The sequence below is a fragment of the Orbicella franksi genome, chromosome 13 (genome assembly GCF_964199315.1).
Source record: "Orbicella franksi chromosome 13, jaOrbFran1.1, whole genome shotgun sequence".
Classification (NCBI taxonomy): domain Eukaryota; kingdom Metazoa; phylum Cnidaria; class Anthozoa; order Scleractinia; family Merulinidae; genus Orbicella; species Orbicella franksi.
Window position 1 is genome coordinate 11129604 of NC_138157.1, and position 18266 is coordinate 11147869.

The 18266-nt window shown below is 40.3% G+C and overlaps 2 protein-coding genes and 1 pseudogene across 2 annotated transcripts in view; 1 reads left to right on the plus strand and 2 right to left on the minus strand.

Moving 5' to 3' along the window:
* Window positions 1–18266, minus strand: part of LOC145466643 (uncharacterized) — a 246132-nt gene that overhangs the window by 2823 nt on the left and 225043 nt on the right. The window lies entirely within an intron of this gene.
* LOC145465346 (uncharacterized) lies at window positions 303–12553 on the minus strand. The gene is made up of 6 exons (XM_081449123.1): window positions 10154–12553; window positions 6804–7603; window positions 5797–5893; window positions 4469–4823; window positions 3833–3929; window positions 303–3053 (listed from the first exon to the last, which is right to left on the minus strand). The coding sequence occupies exons 2-6, from the start codon at window positions 7532–7534 to the stop codon at window positions 1973–1975; spliced, it is 2361 nt and encodes a 786-aa protein (XP_081305249.1). The 5' UTR covers window positions 7535–7603; window positions 10154–12553; the 3' UTR covers window positions 303–1972.
* Window positions 15000–18159, plus strand: LOC145465022 (uncharacterized; annotated as a pseudogene).

Genomic DNA, 18266 nt, shown 5'->3' on the forward strand with positions numbered 1-18266 from the left:
TCTATTAATCAGTTGCTTACAGCAAGTATCCAAGGATGTTTTAGGCGCTGTCTGGACTGCTTTTAAAGCTCTGTTGTTTAATGTTGGGTTGCGCTATTTAATGTTTATCTGGTCTGTCATTCTAGGGGAACTTGTGTCTTCGAGAAATTATAAGGGTTTTTTCGCCTTTTCGTTGAAATACTTTTCTGAAAATCGTGGCTGACCTTTTTTTCGGTACCCAAAACGACATTATTATTAGTACGAGAACAACAGTCTCACCATAAATAATTTAGCTATTATCCCTCGCGGTGGGAGTCGCTAGTTAACAATTATTCCCTAAAGTGGAGGTGAAAAGCAAAACGTATACTGAGTAAGACTAGCCAATCAGAAAGCGAGAAAAGTACTATCCACTGGGTTGGTATACTGGTATCAGTACTCCGGCTAAAGAACGATATTCCTCAGCTTGGCAACGGTATCTAACTAAGCCCTGTTGTACAAATGTACCAAAAACACTTTTTCATATCAGTTTCCTGCCACTAAATGAAACCCGACTTGCATTTATGCTATCCCCGTGGTTGTCAAAGGAATGTAGAGACTACAGAGAGACAATAGTCTCTTGGTTTAAACGAATTAAAGGAAACAAGGAATATGTTGATGATTATGTCTTAATTTTAAAATAGCATTAAATAGACGTCTCCATTGAGCCCTCTTTGATTCTTGATTGGGTCTGCCGGTTTTCAGGTTCTTTACACTGTGTTTGAGGCCTGGATACGTTTGACAGACTGATAACAGAATTGGAAACAACTATGAACAATACTCATCTCTTTTTATTAATATATTCTGATTTTTAATTATAAACTTTCATTTATAAATATATTTTTACTTCAATCTAACTCAGAAATGTTGTTTTTGATATTTGTATTCCAACAACCTTCTTTTTGACAACGTCTGTTAAAATGAGGTTAATTTAGTAACAGTCGATCAAATCGTGGCAAGTTCTTATCAGTTTTAGGGCCGATTTACACGGTACGACTTCGTCGCATGCGACAAGCTTACGACAGGCCTGCGACATGAATTGTTTCGTGTAAATCAAATCTACAACTCGCTTACGACTGTCGTGTACGTCAAAAAAAAAAGTCGTAGGATTTTTAAAAATGTTTTAAAACGCTGCGACAATCGTAGCCGAAATCGATAGGAAATGACGTATTTTGTGACAAATTTCTACTGAGTAGGGGACGAAGGTAAAGTTTTCTTGCATCAAAATGGCGGACGACGTTGTTGTTGACTGATTCACACGAAGTCGTTTCTCGAAAAGTACTGAACAGATAAAGCGAAAAATATCTCATTAGAAAGTCTTTTCAAAGCGCAGGATAGCTAAAATATCTGTTTACCGTTTGTTCGAACTTTCGCTCCGAAAATCCCGGTGCAAACTTTTGCATATTTAATTTTGAAAGTGAAAATGTCGTATCCGTGTAAATGGTCCAAAGTCATGTCTTAGGTCTGTCGTAAGCTTGTCTTATGCGACAAAGTCGCACCGTGTAAATCGGCCCTTACAAGGCATGCATGGTAATGATTCGATTTAGCGCCCAGGGCGCTAAGTTACTTGGAAAGGCGCTAATTGGAGAAGGGCGCTTATTAGGGATATGGCACTTCTTTTTGAGGCACAATACTTTTAAAAAGGAAAAACAACTACAGATCCTTTAACTTCAGAACTGTCAGAGAAGTGTTCTGACAGTCACAGTGTTTAGTATTATGTTCAGATCAGAAAGTAAACTTCATAACTATTCGTCGATCGGCGAATCAGTCCGTCAATATCTTAAAAGCCACTTTCACTACCATGTATGGGGGCGCTTATTGGAAAGGGCTGCTGAATCGAATCATTACAGTAATTCATCATTCCTAGCGCTTCGTAAAGAAGTAAAAATTCAAAAGAACCGAGAGACCAAACCAAGTGATCCTCAGAAATAAACACATGCATGAACGACAGAGTCCTCTAGCTCTTCGCTGACGCCGGCTTTACATGAAAGTTATGTTTCTTAGCTTTATTCACTATGTTGAGTCTTCTCAGTTGTTCTTTCTCCCGTTCCTTCGCGGCCCACTTTGCTTTCATCTCATTATATTTTCTCTCTTCATCACTTAGGTCTTGAAGCGCCTTCATTGTTTGCCAGATGTTATACACAACTTTCGCGTCCTTTCGTTTCTCTTCGAAAGGAATATCCTCTTGTTGTTTCTGCGGTTCGTTTTGTGTTCGCACGCGTTGTAGACTGGCTTGATAGTTTTTTAATGCCAGCCAATCATCATACGTCTTGTAGTGTGGATTCAGCCATTTTGTCAACTGATCAATCTCTGCCAGTCTTTGTTGTTCTTTTTCTGTCGTCATTTTCTGCACCAGCTCAATTTGCTTCTGTTTGGTTTTGTCTTGTAACCACTCGTGGAAAGATTTTCCACTCAGTTTAGGCGCATTTTTGTCTTCTTTGTCGTTGTTTTCCTCGTCATGGGTGGATTGCGCAATTGTTTTTTTCTCCGCCAGCCACAGTTCAAATGGTTTACCGGAAATGATTTGTTTTCGAACTTTGTTACTCGCTCCTGAAGCATTATCATCACGTGACTCCGTGACGTAATGCATGGCACTCATGGGCCGTTTTGTTAATTTTGTTTCAAGCCAACGATCAAAGGTCAGCCCTCCAGAACTAATGAAAGCCTTTCTGTTGGACGACGTCGAGGATTCGGAGTTCATTTGTGTGCGCTGAAGCCGTTTGCTGTTCAACCATTTCTTGAAGGATTCTGGGTCAATAGTCTTTCCTAACCTGCTCTTCTGCGCCGGCGCAGTACAAGGTCTGGTCTTTTCTTGCGATCGTTTCATTTGCAACCAGTTTTCAAAAGTCTGAGCAGGTTTCTTTCTAGAATATTCTTGCCGTAGATCCAATAATGTGTTGTCGTGCTCTCTCGCTTGTTCTTCCTCGTATCCACTGGCCCCTCGCTCTCGTAAAGTCGATTCAGTTTTACACTTTTCTTTTGACTCGCCCATCACAATGTCCAGTTTACGGATTCCATTAGTTCTGCCTGAAGTTGGCCTAGTTAAAACAATAAAGAAGGTGTTATGATAAAGGTATAGTCTGTTACGAGCCAAGTGGTGCATCAGGGTGGAGCTTATATCCTGGTTTCTGTAGCATGAAGCGAATATGAGTACAGTGGAATCCCGACTTTGCGAACCTCCAAGGAAAATGGAGGGGGCAAAGTTACAGTGTTCGACTGAGGAGAGCGAAACGATTTTTGGTTGGAGTTATCGAGAGGTTCGAAAAAATGAGGGTATGTGAAATCGGGATTCCACTGTATTTCTACTCCCCCCTGGATGGGATGCTATTCCATCACAGGGTTACCCGCAGGATAGAGCTCGTCGGTACCCATTTATCCACCTGGGTGGAGAGAGGCACTGTGAGAGTGAAGTGTCTTGCCCAAGAACATAACACAATGTTCCGGCCAGGGTAGACTGCTGGCAGTCTGTTTTTCTCTCGAAATTCAGTAGGGGATATGAGGCGAGACGTTTTGGCTAAAGGGGAATGGGATGAGACATGGGCGCGGCACGCCTTCTTCCCTTCTCGGCCATACCGTCCTTGTCCCGCCTTCTTCCCTACTCGGCCACCGGCATATCGCGTTCGCGATGACTAAACACTCGTCCTAGTGACCCTTAGAGGAAAAAACCGGCTGCCAGCAGACTACGGCCAGGGCCCGAATCCGGACCGCTCGACCTGGAGACAAGCGCACTAACTTATAATCCGACAGATTTTAATCTGTCGGACTATAACACCTGATCAGGTGATTTCAAAGAAAAATTAAATATAAATAATTTTACCTTTCAAAATCCCGGAGCCCAGTCTCCACAGGAATATCACGGTTATCTTGCCTCTTCTTTTCATTAGAATCACCGTCCTTCTTTTCTGTTGAAAGATCGGGGTAAGCAGACATAGAGAAATCAGTCCAAAATATTCATTTTGTAGGTGACTACTAATTCATTTGCCTACTATATCTTGCTGTTAAAAATACGTATAAATCGCTTTCCAATGGGTAAGTGATTTATCTGGTAGATAGTGTTATCCAACCTTTGAACAACTGGGGCCAGGTCAGTGACTAACCGAGAGCTTTGAGGAACAGATAATGTCCAAGGACAAATATCCGAGCATATTTCCGCCCCAAATGGAAGTTATTGTGTTTATTATCGTTTAAATATTTTTCGCAACACACGCGGTTTTGAAAATTAGGGAATATCACTCGGATATTCCCCAGTTTAAGTCGGGTAATATTCAGTCATGTAACGCGTTTAGATCAGTCGTGCGCGATCGCAAATATTTGACGGATTATAACACAGGATATCAGGACAGTACACAAGGGTACTGATTGGCAAATTGTGAATATGGGTGCGGTTATTATGTACATTATCGTCTTTTTCAAAACAGAGTCACCGCTCAAAGTCAAAAAGGAAATGGCTCACCTTCACTTATTTCTGCAATGATTGTGCTTTGTTCTTCTTTTTCCAACTCATTCATGCCGTTTGCTTCTTTCACAACCTCTACTTCATCTTTCCATGTTTTCCTTAGCTGTGGTGTTTGCGGTTCCGCTGTCGAACTATCCACGTCCTCTTTGGAATCACTTTGCGCATGCGTCGGTAGGTGAAGCGTGCCCTCGTTTAACTCCCGAAGTTCCTTGCGGTATTTCTCGGCGATTTGCATCAAGGGAAAAGGTGAGGGACTGGAACGAGGGCGTTCGTGGCTCTTTGTTCGACGCAGCGACGTTTTGTCCTCGTTGTTCGCAACGCGAGGAAGATGGAGATGAACTGCCTGGGGAGACTGAAGGAAAACAACAAAGTGAGTTCTTGTGGGAAGCGTTTCTCTGTAAATAAAGAGAGGGATGTTACGTAAATTCCAACTAGTGATTAACAATACTCTCTCGTTGCAGTTTCAACTCCTTGTCAATCAGCATGGGAAAATTAACCTGATGTCGACAGTGATTCTAGAGCGGTGTAAAGAAAGAAATGGAGAGAAGAAAAGAAGGAAGGAAGGAAAGAAAAATTGTCATATTGTGTTATTTCCAGGAAATTGTACCTTTGTACGATTTGACTGTTATCAACAGAGAAAATCTCATAAATGAACTCTGTGTGTTTCTTCCTAATTACCTAAAGAGAACTCACGCTTGGCACTCGTTCAGTTTCTTCACTCTCATGACCCAACTGCCTGAATGTACATTCATGTCATAACGAGATGTTCGCTCTTGATCATTGTGGAGATTAAAACCTGACTGATATTGAAAGGCCTTGGGGGGATTCAGGGGTACGGACGAGCCCCTCTTCCCTTCTTTGTCTGCGAGATTTAAAGTCTGCCATTCAGAGCCTTACATGATTACATTTTGCGTCACAAATGCTTCCAGAATGCATGAAAGAGATCCCACGCCCACCCCCTTAGGTTGTCGCGGAAACTGTTAGGTCAAAAAACAGGGTCTGCATGCGAGCGAAGTGGCCCATCAGGCCGGTTCTTATCTCTCGTTTCCTTAGCATGAAGTGACCAGGAGTATCTCTACCCTACCCGGGATAGAATGCTAGTCCATCGCAGGTTTATCTTCCAGCATCAAATTTACCGGGGTGGAGAGAGGCACTGTGAGAGTAAAGTGTTTTGCCCACAAATAACACAACACATTGTTCCCGGCCAGGACGAAAACTGTCTAAGATCCCTATTTTATAATATCTCGGATTCGCCCCTGATTGCGACGCAAGTACGTTTGTAAGTTTAGAAACCTAACGTTAAACAATAGAGGCAAACGAAATACCATAGTCTGTTTGTCGTTGTTGTTCTGATCAGGCTGTTTGAGTGTTCTTCTAGTGGATGGTAACTTGGCAGATTCCGGAGAAGATTTGCTAGTTTTTCTGAAATGAAAAAACAAAGAAAGGTTTCTCAATAGACACCCTATCGGGAACGCCAGAACAAGGATCTTCGTAAATCGTAAATCTTATACAATCATTTGTTTTTTTATTTTTTTTTACTGATGTTGAGAATAGTTCAATTAGCTTTGAAGCTTTCTGTAGGACACTTCGGGAATTGGGTAAAAAGGTGAATCAACAAGGGCATCAGCTCTTGGATGAGTAAGACATTTATTCCTTATTCTTTATGGGGTCAAAACCTTCTTTATATAAGTTCGCAGAGACTCTACTTCATTCTAGCCTAAATTGCGTGCACGTTAAGCCCCTCTCCTTATTTAAGAACAATGCCATTACACCTAGTTATCTCTCTATGTGGTGATTTGTGATGACGTCTTTTTGCCAGTATTTACGCTATTGTTTTACGTATGCATGTCACGAAACATGCAAAACTTATCCAAAGTTATGAAATCTTTCAAGAACTGCAAGATCACAAGAGAGCTAGGGCTTTCAAAGATCAATCACTTTTCGGGGGAGATTTTGCGTCGTAATCGTGTCACATGATAGTGTTTCCCCTTAACAGTTAACTTGCACATCTGAAATGACGCATTTTGTACCTCGTATAATATCATACGCCCATCAGAATGGTCTTGAAACGAACAATGAGATGCTAGTAATCCGCCAGAAAAAGATCAATTATCCACAAATTGTTAATCCTCTTCAAAGAATGATAATTTGGCATATTTCATTAGTTTTTCTCTCGTGCTCATCCAGTTATATTGCCGTTTTGGCGCCTTAATCATTATAGCGCTTTATAGAATGTTCAAATTGGGAGCGAAAGCATTGTCTTCGAGCCAAGTTTTTCTGACACCCAAACACGCTTTGATCACACGAGCAATCGAAAAGAGAAAGTTCTTACCTTGCTTCATTTTCAGTAGCTTCAGCTGATTCCCCGCTCGAGCTTCTCGAAGACGGACGACGAAATGTTTGCAAATTCCACTGATAAAGCCAAAGTCTTCTCTCGCAATAAACATGACCGTTTTCGCTCGCTAACGCGAGCGGAGTTTTACCGTGGATGTCAATTTGATTACAAATGGCGCCTTCGCCTAGCAACAAAGAGACACAACCCACAAAACCCTGATAAGCCGCCACGTGCAACGCGCTTCGTCCAAAAACGGTTTTGCCATTGATGTCCGTTGCTCCCCGGTTAATAAGTTCCATTATCAGACCGAGGTAACCACGGTGGCAGGAAATAAACAAAGCGAAGGTGGCGCGTTGAATAACCAGTTTATTCCAAAGAGAAATGTTATAACCTTGAAACTTCTCTTCATCCAAAAATTGAACTCCATTTTCGAAAACGTCGTATATGTCTCCGCGCCAGCAGGCTTCAAAGAGGCTAATCCAGTTCTGTTCTATCTTGACCCTCACAATACAGCCATGTTTGAGGTTGTACACTTTGAGAGAATCCTGGTCATACAGTCGCACATTCATGAAGTACAAATTGAAAATGTCTCCCGGGATACCAGCTTTCAGTTCCACTCTGGATTTGAGTTCGCAGATGAACATTTCTCGAGATAATCCTTTGACTGTACAGATATCATCCGACGGCAGGGCAATAAAGAGTTGAAAATTATCTCTCGTACTCGACATTTTGTGCCACCGAAAAACGTTACAAATTACACGGTGGTCCACCAAAGTGATATTCTATTTTGGCATCACCTGTAAACGAAATTATACAGAAAGATTTTAACACTTCTAATTCAAATCGTTGGCAGGTTTCATATGTCGTGTATCTTTTGAAAACTGTATTGAATTGAAAGGTCCCTACGCTTGTAGTTCGGCCTAAACGATTCAAATCCCTTACTGGAAAATGCTGGCAAATTTTAATCTAAAATCACAAAGGCGCTTTATGAATTTTTAAACTTATTTTTTGACATGTCTTTTGTGGTTAAATGACAGGTTAAATTTTGGAATCAGAAAAAGTAAAGATGTGTTTAGATATGGTAATACTGCTCGGCAAAGACACCGGATTAGTTTTCTTTAAGGCCATTCACATTGCCAATTCACAGTACACTTAGAACAATGGAGCCATTAGCAGTTAATATTGAGCAAATTTTAATTTTGTTTTGTCGCCCACAACCCGTTCAATCGCCGGCAATGTTCTTTGTTTGTTTCAGGTTTAACTAGTACGAAAATGTTATCGAATTGCGCCGATACGTTTCAATCACTCTTTACAAATCCAGCATTTTATCGAGTTTCGTTTGGTTAAAAAACAGATTAAAAGGTCGCAGGCCGAATAAAATTACCATGACAACTGGAAAAAGTGAAAACTAGTGCGAAAATGTTATCGAATTGCGTCGATACGTTTAAATCACTCTTTACAAATCCAGCATTTTATCGAGTTTCGTTTGGTTAAAAAACAGATTAAAAGGTCGCAGGCCGAATAAAATTACCATGACAACTGGAAAAAGTGAAAAGCTGTAACAATATTGGTATTTTTCCGTTTTCCGAGTGCGAGCAGCTGTGTAAAGTGGTTTCGGTGTCACCGATGGACACACTAAGAAAAAGTGATGTTCAACAAAAAACATAAGTGTAATTGAAAACAAAACTGTACTGTCATACAAGATTAGCATTTTTGAAGAAGGGAAGCCATATAACATCAACCACGCATCAAGCAACTATAGGCCATATAGTAAACGGCAAGCAAAATCTTACTAATGTAACACAATGAGAAAGAGAGGGATTGACAATGAACAAGAGATTATCTTGCGATGAATTGAAGCGCCAAATCTCTGATGATCCAGCCGTCAAAACAGTTCAGTAATGATGGTGCATGTTTATGTAGGAATCGCTTATCCTGAAAGACAACATCCCCTAGACTTTCTAAAAGTTCTCTCTAATACTACTTCCCTGCCCTGTTGGTTTCGCCTTTGGAAATAGTCGACCTTAAGTCGTTCGGGCTTGCGACTTCGTCGCTTGAAGATCGCCCTCTCGCTTCGCTTCGCGATAAGATCGGCAAACGAAGGACTAACCGGCGAAGGTCGACTTGTGGCATCAACAACCTTGAATGTAGTAATGACTCAATTGCCTCTTTGTAAAAAATGACAGTGGAAAAGTTATCTAATAAAAGAATAAAGCAAAGCCTCTATATGGCGGTCTGGGTGAGGTTGCTGAAATGTCCATTATCGGTTGAATTTTCGACGATTTCTCAGCTATCAGTGAAACGTTCAGCTTATTTCTCAGCTAAAAGTAAATTTTGTTGATATCAGAAAATAACGCTTTTACTGATTTCTCAGCTGACGGTTAAAATTTTGATCAGTTCCAGCTATCAGCTAGACCCCACCCAGACCCGGCTATCAATGCTCTCACCTGCTCGCTAGTTGGAATTTGATTCACATCTAAGAATTTATTATGGCACAAAAAAGACTTGAAAAGTATACGATCAATAATTTATGGTGTCTATCAACTCCATATCCATAAATATTCAGCTTCCTGTAGTTTGCTTTTGCTTTTTCATTAACCTCGAACATTCGGTCCTTATGGCAAAATCTCAAAACTCGGTTTGTGGCTTTCCAGTTAAGATCTCACTCTAGTTTAATAAGTAGTTAGATAATTGCTCTGGTGGCCAAAATATTAGAACTTCCTCAAAACTGAGTGTATATTTTTGTTTTTTCCATGTTAGTGCACAAGAAGTTCAGCCAACCTAAATTAAAACGGGAAATAACTCATCTAGCTGTTTAAACGTTTTAAGTTTAACCACCAGCCTGTGAAACAAACTTTGATGTGCGTAAACAACCTCGTCAAGAAATTTAAATTTGGTGGTGATTTGTCATACACTGGGTACCACAGGTTTTCTCTAGCGCGGCGGACGGAAACTTCGCTAGAGACATGACCGACACCGGAAACCGCGCAAGAAAAACCTGTGGCACCCAGGGTAGATTTGTCATTGCTTACAAAGCAAGTGGTACGAAAAGGGGCGTAATGGGTTAGTAGGAATTAAAATTCAGAGGATACTCCACCTAACGTATTATAAGTGGACGTTCCGCCTCAAAGGGGTAACTTAAACAAAAGGGTAGGAATTTCACGAGTTTAAAGTACATAAGCCGGTAGGAAAAACTGCCAGTTAGACATTTCAGAAGGCCGCTCAAAATATATTGAATAAACACACCTAACAGTTGAGTCATCAAAGCAGTATAAGGGTCCCCCAAGCAAAACATTTGGAGACGGGATGCAATATTTCTAATGTAATTAGTGCATAAAAGGGTTTACCTGTTTCTATGGCAGGTAAACGAAAAGACCACCTTTCCTGCCAAAACTGGCATAGAAAAGGGTATAAGTTTGGAGCTCACAACAGTCTGCAGTCTAGCTCCAAATTTACTTCAATTCCATCTGGACAACAAACCATGACAAACACTTGTAACTGATACCCCAATACACTGAAAGTGAAGAATGATCATCGCAGTAAATTTTTCCAATTTAAGCAATTGGAAAGAAGAAACCTGAAGAAGCCTGAAGCCTGACCTCGCTCCCAATGTGTGGCTTCATAGCTCAGTTGGTAGAGCATCGCACCGGTATCGCGGAGGTCACGGGTTCGAATCCCGTTGAAGCCCTGATTTTTTCAGGTTCCTTCTTTCCAATTGCTTAAATTGGAAAAATTTACTGCGATGATCATTCTTCACTTTAAACTATGACCGCAGTTCAAATATGAATTATTTCATATATACTTCACATCATTTCACTCCTCACGGGAAGATGTGAACTCAATTAATTGACCTCGCTCCCAATGTGTGGCTTCATAGCTCAGTTGGTAGAGCATCGCACCGGTATCGCGGAGGTCACGGGTTCGAATCCCGTTGAAGCCCTGATTTTTTCAGGCTTCTTCTTTCCAATTGCTTAAATTGGAAAAATTTACCGCGATGATCATTCTTCACTTTCAACTATGACCGCAGTTCAAATATGAATTATTTCATATATACTTCACACCCCAATATATTCTTAAACAGAAACGTCATTCACTGCAATCTAACATTATTCACAAGAATATTTTCAGCCTAAAATCCGCAGAAAATAAGAATATTCAGCCTAGACCGGAAAACAATATTCTTATAGAAAAAAAAGTCGAGTAGATTCACACAGTACATCTCTTTGGCAGACTTGCTTTCATCTTGCAAAAGTTAAGTATCGGAAATTTTTGTTTAAAAAAAAAAAAGAAAGATCTGGAAGTCTTGGCGAGTTAAGGACGTTGCTTTTATCAATGTTTACCCTAAATATTTAGTTACCTAATGACGAATCACGTTAATTAAATATTTGGTGGCTCCAAAGGCCGCTTAATTTCCGATATTTCCAGCTATTGTAACTCCCTTCACTCCAAATTTTGATTATTTTGACTGATTTGTATTCTAGTTCGTGAGACACAAAAACAAAAAATAAACGAAGCCACTGCTGAACGGTACCTCTTACAACTAAAATGTTTGTTTTTCTTTCCAGTGAAAGGATTCATATGGCAAAATTCCTTCGTCTCCACGATAACAAATGATCACGTAGTGACTGACCCTCAAGCAGGCAGAAGTGGTTTTCATTAGCGCACGGTCACGTAAAGAAAGAAAATGTCAAATGCAACTGATGAATTAGTATTAAATAAAACCACTCTGTTCTTTCTACAGTGTTACTTAAGTTTGCTAATAGAACAGAGTGAAATATATAGACATGCCAGTAAATGTTGTATCTGACCAGTCAGTTATTTGATACCAGCAGTATATCGTATTTACGTACTTGCATCGCGCGCTCGACATTAGGTAGTAGGCGGGATGGTTTCAATATCGTTTGTACCGGCCCAGTGTTTCCTTAGCTTACCGTTCATTGAAATGTTATGGCCGGGAGGTTTATTCAGCAAGCAGTCAATGTAAACAAAGTTCTATAAATTAATCTAAACCTTGATTTCTTGACTGTTCTAGCTTAGCTTCCAATACAGAACGCGCGCAATGTGTGAAACATGAACAAATGTCGGTATTATTTGCCGAATCCGCAAACTGGCCGTCAACCATAAATCAGCATCGTTTAAGACTATTCTTCTCAGATTAAACCTTTATGTAATACATTTCAAACGTACTTTCCTGAACCGTATTGTGCTTTTGTTATCCGTTATAATCTTTCAAATTTACAAGTAGCCATTAATAATTAGTTCAAACGTAATTTTGTCTGAAACAAACTGACTTCAATTGTGTCAGAGTACTAAAACTGGTTGTACTCGATGGCTTACCCTGCTACCGACGAAGCTTTAGACAGAAGCAGACGTCGTCCATGCTACAATGTGTGTTTGAAGTTACTGCAGCACTCGGATATAATGAGATCGCTTAGTAAACAATACAAAGAGTACAACCTGTATTGTGGTTGTCAGACGCAAACGCAATCGGGTGTAACGTGACGTAAAGGAACGCGACATTGACGTCACGCAGGTCTGGGTCACTGGCTTAAGTGTCACGCTTTTAGTCCTTTCAGATATCGCACTCGTGCCTTCAAAACACGAACAATCACACTATGATTATTACAAAAAGAATTAAGGAAACCTTTATGCGATATTTTTTTCAAATTCATTGCTTTCCTGGGTTCATCTCGAGGTAGTTATAAAATCGTTTTCATTAGCTATCATTTCGTCCGGATCATTTTGAACACTGTCACAAGAGAGAAATAATTATCTTGATCGATCTTGTGTTTACTGCCAAGGTATGCTTACACAGTGCTAAGCCTTTTCACAAATATCACGTAAAATCGTCTAAGTACCTTTCCGGAAATTCTAAAAAAATTTCTGAATATCACAAAAATATTTCTAAATATCTCAATAAACCCTCTAAATATCTCTTATTTTTGTTTTAAAAATATACTGATTTTGAATCACTTAGGCCAGATATTTCCAAATTTTCTTGCAATAGTAGAAGGAACAGAAGAAGAAGATTCAGACCCCGCGATATTTCCAGCATCCGTTGTTTTGGAGTCGCTCATTTGGTGAGTATGTGAGTGCCTGATGGAATATCTGTATTTTTCAAGTCGGAAACCGCTGAAGTTGGTTGTTTCTGGCACAGCTTTGAGTATTGCTTCAAGAAAGTAGTCAGGAAAACCCAGGGGTCCTCCTGCTCTTTTAGAGGCCGGAGGAGGCCCTGAAGGCCGGAGCGGGGTAGGGAGGCATCATCCCCAGGGACAGTTCTTAAAATGGAGGTCCTCGGAAATAGGATTTCCGGCCTTCTGAGGTCAAGTCCGCGTGCAGGGTGATGGGCTAGCGTGTCATAACGTCTTAATTTTTTTTTTCTTTTTAATTTAGGGGATTCGACAAGACCCCCCGGACCCTCTAGATCCGCTCCAGCCGCTCATACAAAAAGGCTATGAATATTTCTAAATATAAATATCCCTAACTTTTCTAAATGTCTTATTATTTTCCAAATATCCCGGAACTTAACATCCCAAAAATATTCAGATCCTTGTGAAAAGACCTACAAAGTGCTTTGCTTGACAACATTGACATAAACTTTTTATTACTCGAGCCCAGGCCAATGAATGTTTTTGGATTTATTTTGGGTACGATTTTGCACATGTATTTAACAGTACAAATTGATTTTCTATAAATTTATTAAATGTCATGAGAAAAAAGTCTTCTTTGTCCGACGAGCAAACTGACCATGTTAATTGTCAATGAGCATTATTTTACATCTTGAGTGAATAACTGTGATATATTATCCGCTTTATGTAAACCCGGATGTAAAATACAACTTTTTCTTACCCATGTCATCTTCACAATTGTCGTCTTTCATTCCACGAAATTCTAAAAGAACAAGGAATCCGGGCCAGGAATGATCTCTACATGTCATGAATCCATGAAAAAAAATATTAAATGTCCAAAAACAGGAAACATTTATCATATTATTTATTTATTCAGACGAACTGTATTTACGATCATGAACTTGAATAATTTATCAAACCAAACTTTTCTGAGTTCTCGTTTGATTCCACGCTCTAATTAATAAGTTTTCCTGAATGCCAGTTTACATAAATCTTTCTTGCATGGTTTTCGGTTTTGTTTATTTTTCATTAATAATCACTCAAAGGGAAAAACAATTCCTTTAAACTCGGAATTTATTGGAGTGAAAAATTTTACACACGATCAGGTCATCGTGGGTGTTCAAAGAAAGTAATTATTAAAATAAATTGTTTAGTGTTGGTGATCGTTTGAGCACGAGTGACTGGACTCAGAGGATTTAAACGACAATTGATATTTTAAAATTCTTTTACATCATCCTTCCTTGGGCACGGTAGTCTAACGGTTAATGCGGAACAGAGGGTCGGGTTCAAGCCTTGCCTCGTGTTTCTAGACAAGACAATTTAGCCTCACAATACAGGAGAGGGATCATGCTGCGATGGAGTAGCCTTGGCCTGAAAAAATAGTCAACGATAACAATGCAGTTTTCCTTTTCAAAAGGTAAACAACGTTTTACTACCCTGTGAAAACGTTGTCAACAACCCGCCATTGTCAGTGTTTGTCACCCGCGGATTCGACGCCAAAATAAGCACTCTGACATGCGCAGCGAGTTCCCTCGTAAAACCTTGAATGGTCCGACGATGACTTCGACCTCTTATGTATCAGAGAAGGAGTCAGGGAAACTATCTATAGAGTACAAGCAATAGCATGTCGACCACTAACTCCACCCGGGTAGTCTGTCGACGAAAAGTTGGTCAAACCAAAGTTTCACAAAATGTTACTTAGTTTTCAATTATCGCGAAAGAGCAATCACAATGATACGACTGAAAACAGAATCATAGGCAGGAAGGAAGAAAAAAATTAATATCGGTCTTCAAAGATCGAATAATAACGGCTACGTAACATTTCTTAAAAGGTTGAAAACCTTCGGCATGCAGCCTCTACAGGGTCCTACAGACTTCTTCTTCCACATTCCATTTACGACCAAAGGGATTACAATAGAGCCCGACTTTTATATGCAGCGAAACCCCCATACAAGAAGCCGCAAAACTGATCTGAGAAAATTGTTTCGTTTCTATATAACGGGGTTTCGTTAAACCTGGGTTCCATTCCATAGATTTTAATATATAGCTTTGACAAGATTGAAGAATGTCGGCCACGGCATCACATCGGTGCTCCAACGTAGTTAGCAACCCTGACTCGTCCCCAGTCGTCTTCATACAGGAGTGTTACAGCGCAGGGAGAGATGGGTACCGAGAAAGGGAGCGCAAGGTGAGATGGATAGGGAGAATATGAATGAGGAAGACGTCGTCTTTTCCCCTTCTCCCTTCCCATCATCCCCTGCTCCTCCACCTCGCGCGCTGCCGTGTGCTATATAAAGACGACTAGGGACGAGTCAGGTTAGCAACCTGGATAAACTGAGAGAGTCCAGTTATAATTACTTCTTCTGAACTTTACTCATTTAATTACAGAAGTTTAATTTCCTGCTTTTACCTGAATTGTTTACTTACGGATTAACCCACGGAGCTGATGTTGGCAGGTATTTTCCGTTAGTTGCTTTTGTGACAGTGACATTACCTTTAAAATGTTTCACAATTGGATGAAGTGCGCTAAGTGCACTAATTTGAGTACACAGATAAAACCTCGAGTTTACGGTTGTTGCCGCTTTCATTTCGACAGCACAGGGATTCGTGCTCAAAAGAAAAGCCCAAAACCAATTTCTTCTGGAAAAGTAACACTCTACTCTACTTTCCTCCAAAACTGCGTTATATACAAAGCTGATCTTTTCCAAATGAAAGTTAAAGTGATTTGGTTGCTTACTGTATTTCCCAAAGTTCTCTTTAATGTTGTCGCGGCTTTCGCCGTTGATGAAAACTCTTTATCTCCATCGGCCTACTTCACGACTCGGCAAAACAAGAAGCTTATGGGCCACGTTGTTCAACGGTTTGAGTCTCTCAGTTTGATGTCCTGTAGCCATTCATGTATGAGAAACACATGGTGTTCTTCTACAAACTTCGAGCAGCTAACTGGGCGTGGCGATAAAGGAACTTGTGAACTAAACAAGCACGATATCTCGACTGTCAACGAAGACAGCAACTTCCAAGATCAACATGGCAGTACCTTCTCTTTGCATCTCAAGGTAATCATATAGGGTGCTTACTTGCTGTAGCATGGACGTCTTTTTCGCAAAGAAAATTGGAACAATTTGTTTTAGTTTAATTCGTTGTTTTTGCTCCTGTGTCTGGCTTTTTTTTTTTCTTTTCTTTTGTTTGTTTGTTTGTTTGATATTAGGGATGCCTCATGACTGGGTGCCTTAATGGTGGTTCTTGTTTGTTTGACGAGAAGAGAGACACGTTTTCATGTTCTTGCCAAACTGCCGTAGACTGGAGAAGAATGTGGAGTAAAAAGGGGTAACAAGCTGGATAATTCTATTAAATTGGTGTCAAATTGTAGGAAAGGGAACTGTAAAATAAAACTATTGCCGGGGGCTCCTCCATATATCAATTGTAGGTAGACTCAAAAGAGTTGTATTTCTCAATTTTTTTTTTTTTTTTTTTTGGCAAACGCTCGCGGTGTTCAATATAAGCTTCATTGAGACACGAGCCAAAGAAACACAATGTGTCACATGGGTAGGAATAGCAGAGTGCAGAAGTAGCAGTAACTCTTACATTAAGAAAGCACTTGGAGTTCTAATGTTATAACAACGGTCATTTCGTTTCAAATCTACACCACTTCGGCTTATATTTTTATTGAGCTATCCAATTAAAGGGATTTCATTAGGCTGAGATGCATTTGGCTATTCTCTGTGAGTTGTAGACGAAAGCTTGTCGCTTTGTCAATGAATCGAATGGCTGAAAACCTCACTGCACAAGTCATTACACATTGAACAAGAAGTTTCTATTTTCTTAATGGTGTTCCATCTGAAGACAAGTATTGTCTTAAAAACGCAAGTTAATAACGAGGTAGTCTGCATTAGAATCCATTACATGGTAATTAAGAACTTCCACCGTCAAAATTTAGCATTGTTCCATTTCCGTCAGTTGGCAGTAAAGCTGTGGACAAAAACCAGTTTTGTCAATAGAAACATTTAGTATATACCACACAAGTGAATAGTGCTTTTCGCGCGCTCTGATTGGTTAACTCGGAGGTGATTAACGAGTACCATTCACCTCTGAACAGCCGGCGCGAGAGATTTTAGAATTTCCGACCGCTTGTCACACATAAAATAACGTTTTGGTCCGCTAATTATTCAGCTTGTGTGGTATATACTAAGACAATTATTCACCTCAGTGTCGGTGAAAGTGATGGATATTTAACTCCACTTCGGTGAATAATTGTTAATTATTTTTCATCCAAAGTGAAACTTTTGAGCTGCGTCGACGGGCGGAGTGAAACACTTAGCTATTGATGAACATGACGTTGATAAAGGTGAATTAGTCGCAGTAGCGAGTTTGGGAGACTTTTAAGACTTACGAGGTGATACAATAACTCGTACATACGCGCCATTTTGTTTCAGAAACTAAGTTCCCCTTCACTACACTTTGCAGGTAGTGGTGGTGGAGGATCTTCTGTGTTTTTTCCTTCCAAGAGTACCCCTCTCAGTATTGCAGGAGGGGTGGAGGGCAGCCATATGAGGCCTATAAAAGCTTAAGAGACGGTGGACCAGGACTAGCTGAGGAAGCTGAAGGATTGATGCTTGGCATTGTTGGACAGGGTGGCCGGCTGATTTGTGTGGAACCATGTGTCTGGAGGGAAATAGTTGGAGCAAGCAGTGGCGGAGGATTCCGTGGTGATGGTGAATGCTTCAATCAAAGTAAAAAATGTAAAATCACGGGTTGAGGTGCTGGCGAATCATTTCTAAACGGTGGAAGAGGTAGAACTCAATTTTATTATATCTGCTGTGATGGCGGGTTTGGCGGAGGTGGAGCATCATCTTTTTTCTACCAGGGGGAGGGGGAGGATACTCTGGAGGAAGTGTTAACGGAAGCTTTGCGGACATCTTCATATCAGGCGGTGGCGGTTCGTTTGTTCCTGGTGAAATGCAGACAGGAGCATGCGTCAAAGGGGATGGTTACGTCACATTTCGCTTCTTAGGTTAAGACAGCCCTTGAACCCTTCATAGACTTTCATGGATTTAGAATCGAGACATAAATAACAAGTAGTGTCAGTTATGACAGAATAACATTGGCATGATTAAAGATTGAGAACAGAACCTGTATTTTAAGTTCAGCTGGAAGTAAAATAAGTGCCAGTTAAATATATTATAAAATTCACTTCTTGTGTGTTTGTGTTTTGTTTTACGCTTGAATAAAAGCTATAACGCAGTTGAGTCGCCATGCATAACTGGCAACCTAGAGTAGAATTAACTGACCGTTCGCCTATAAGAGTAAAGTGTATGCTCATCGGTGTACAATC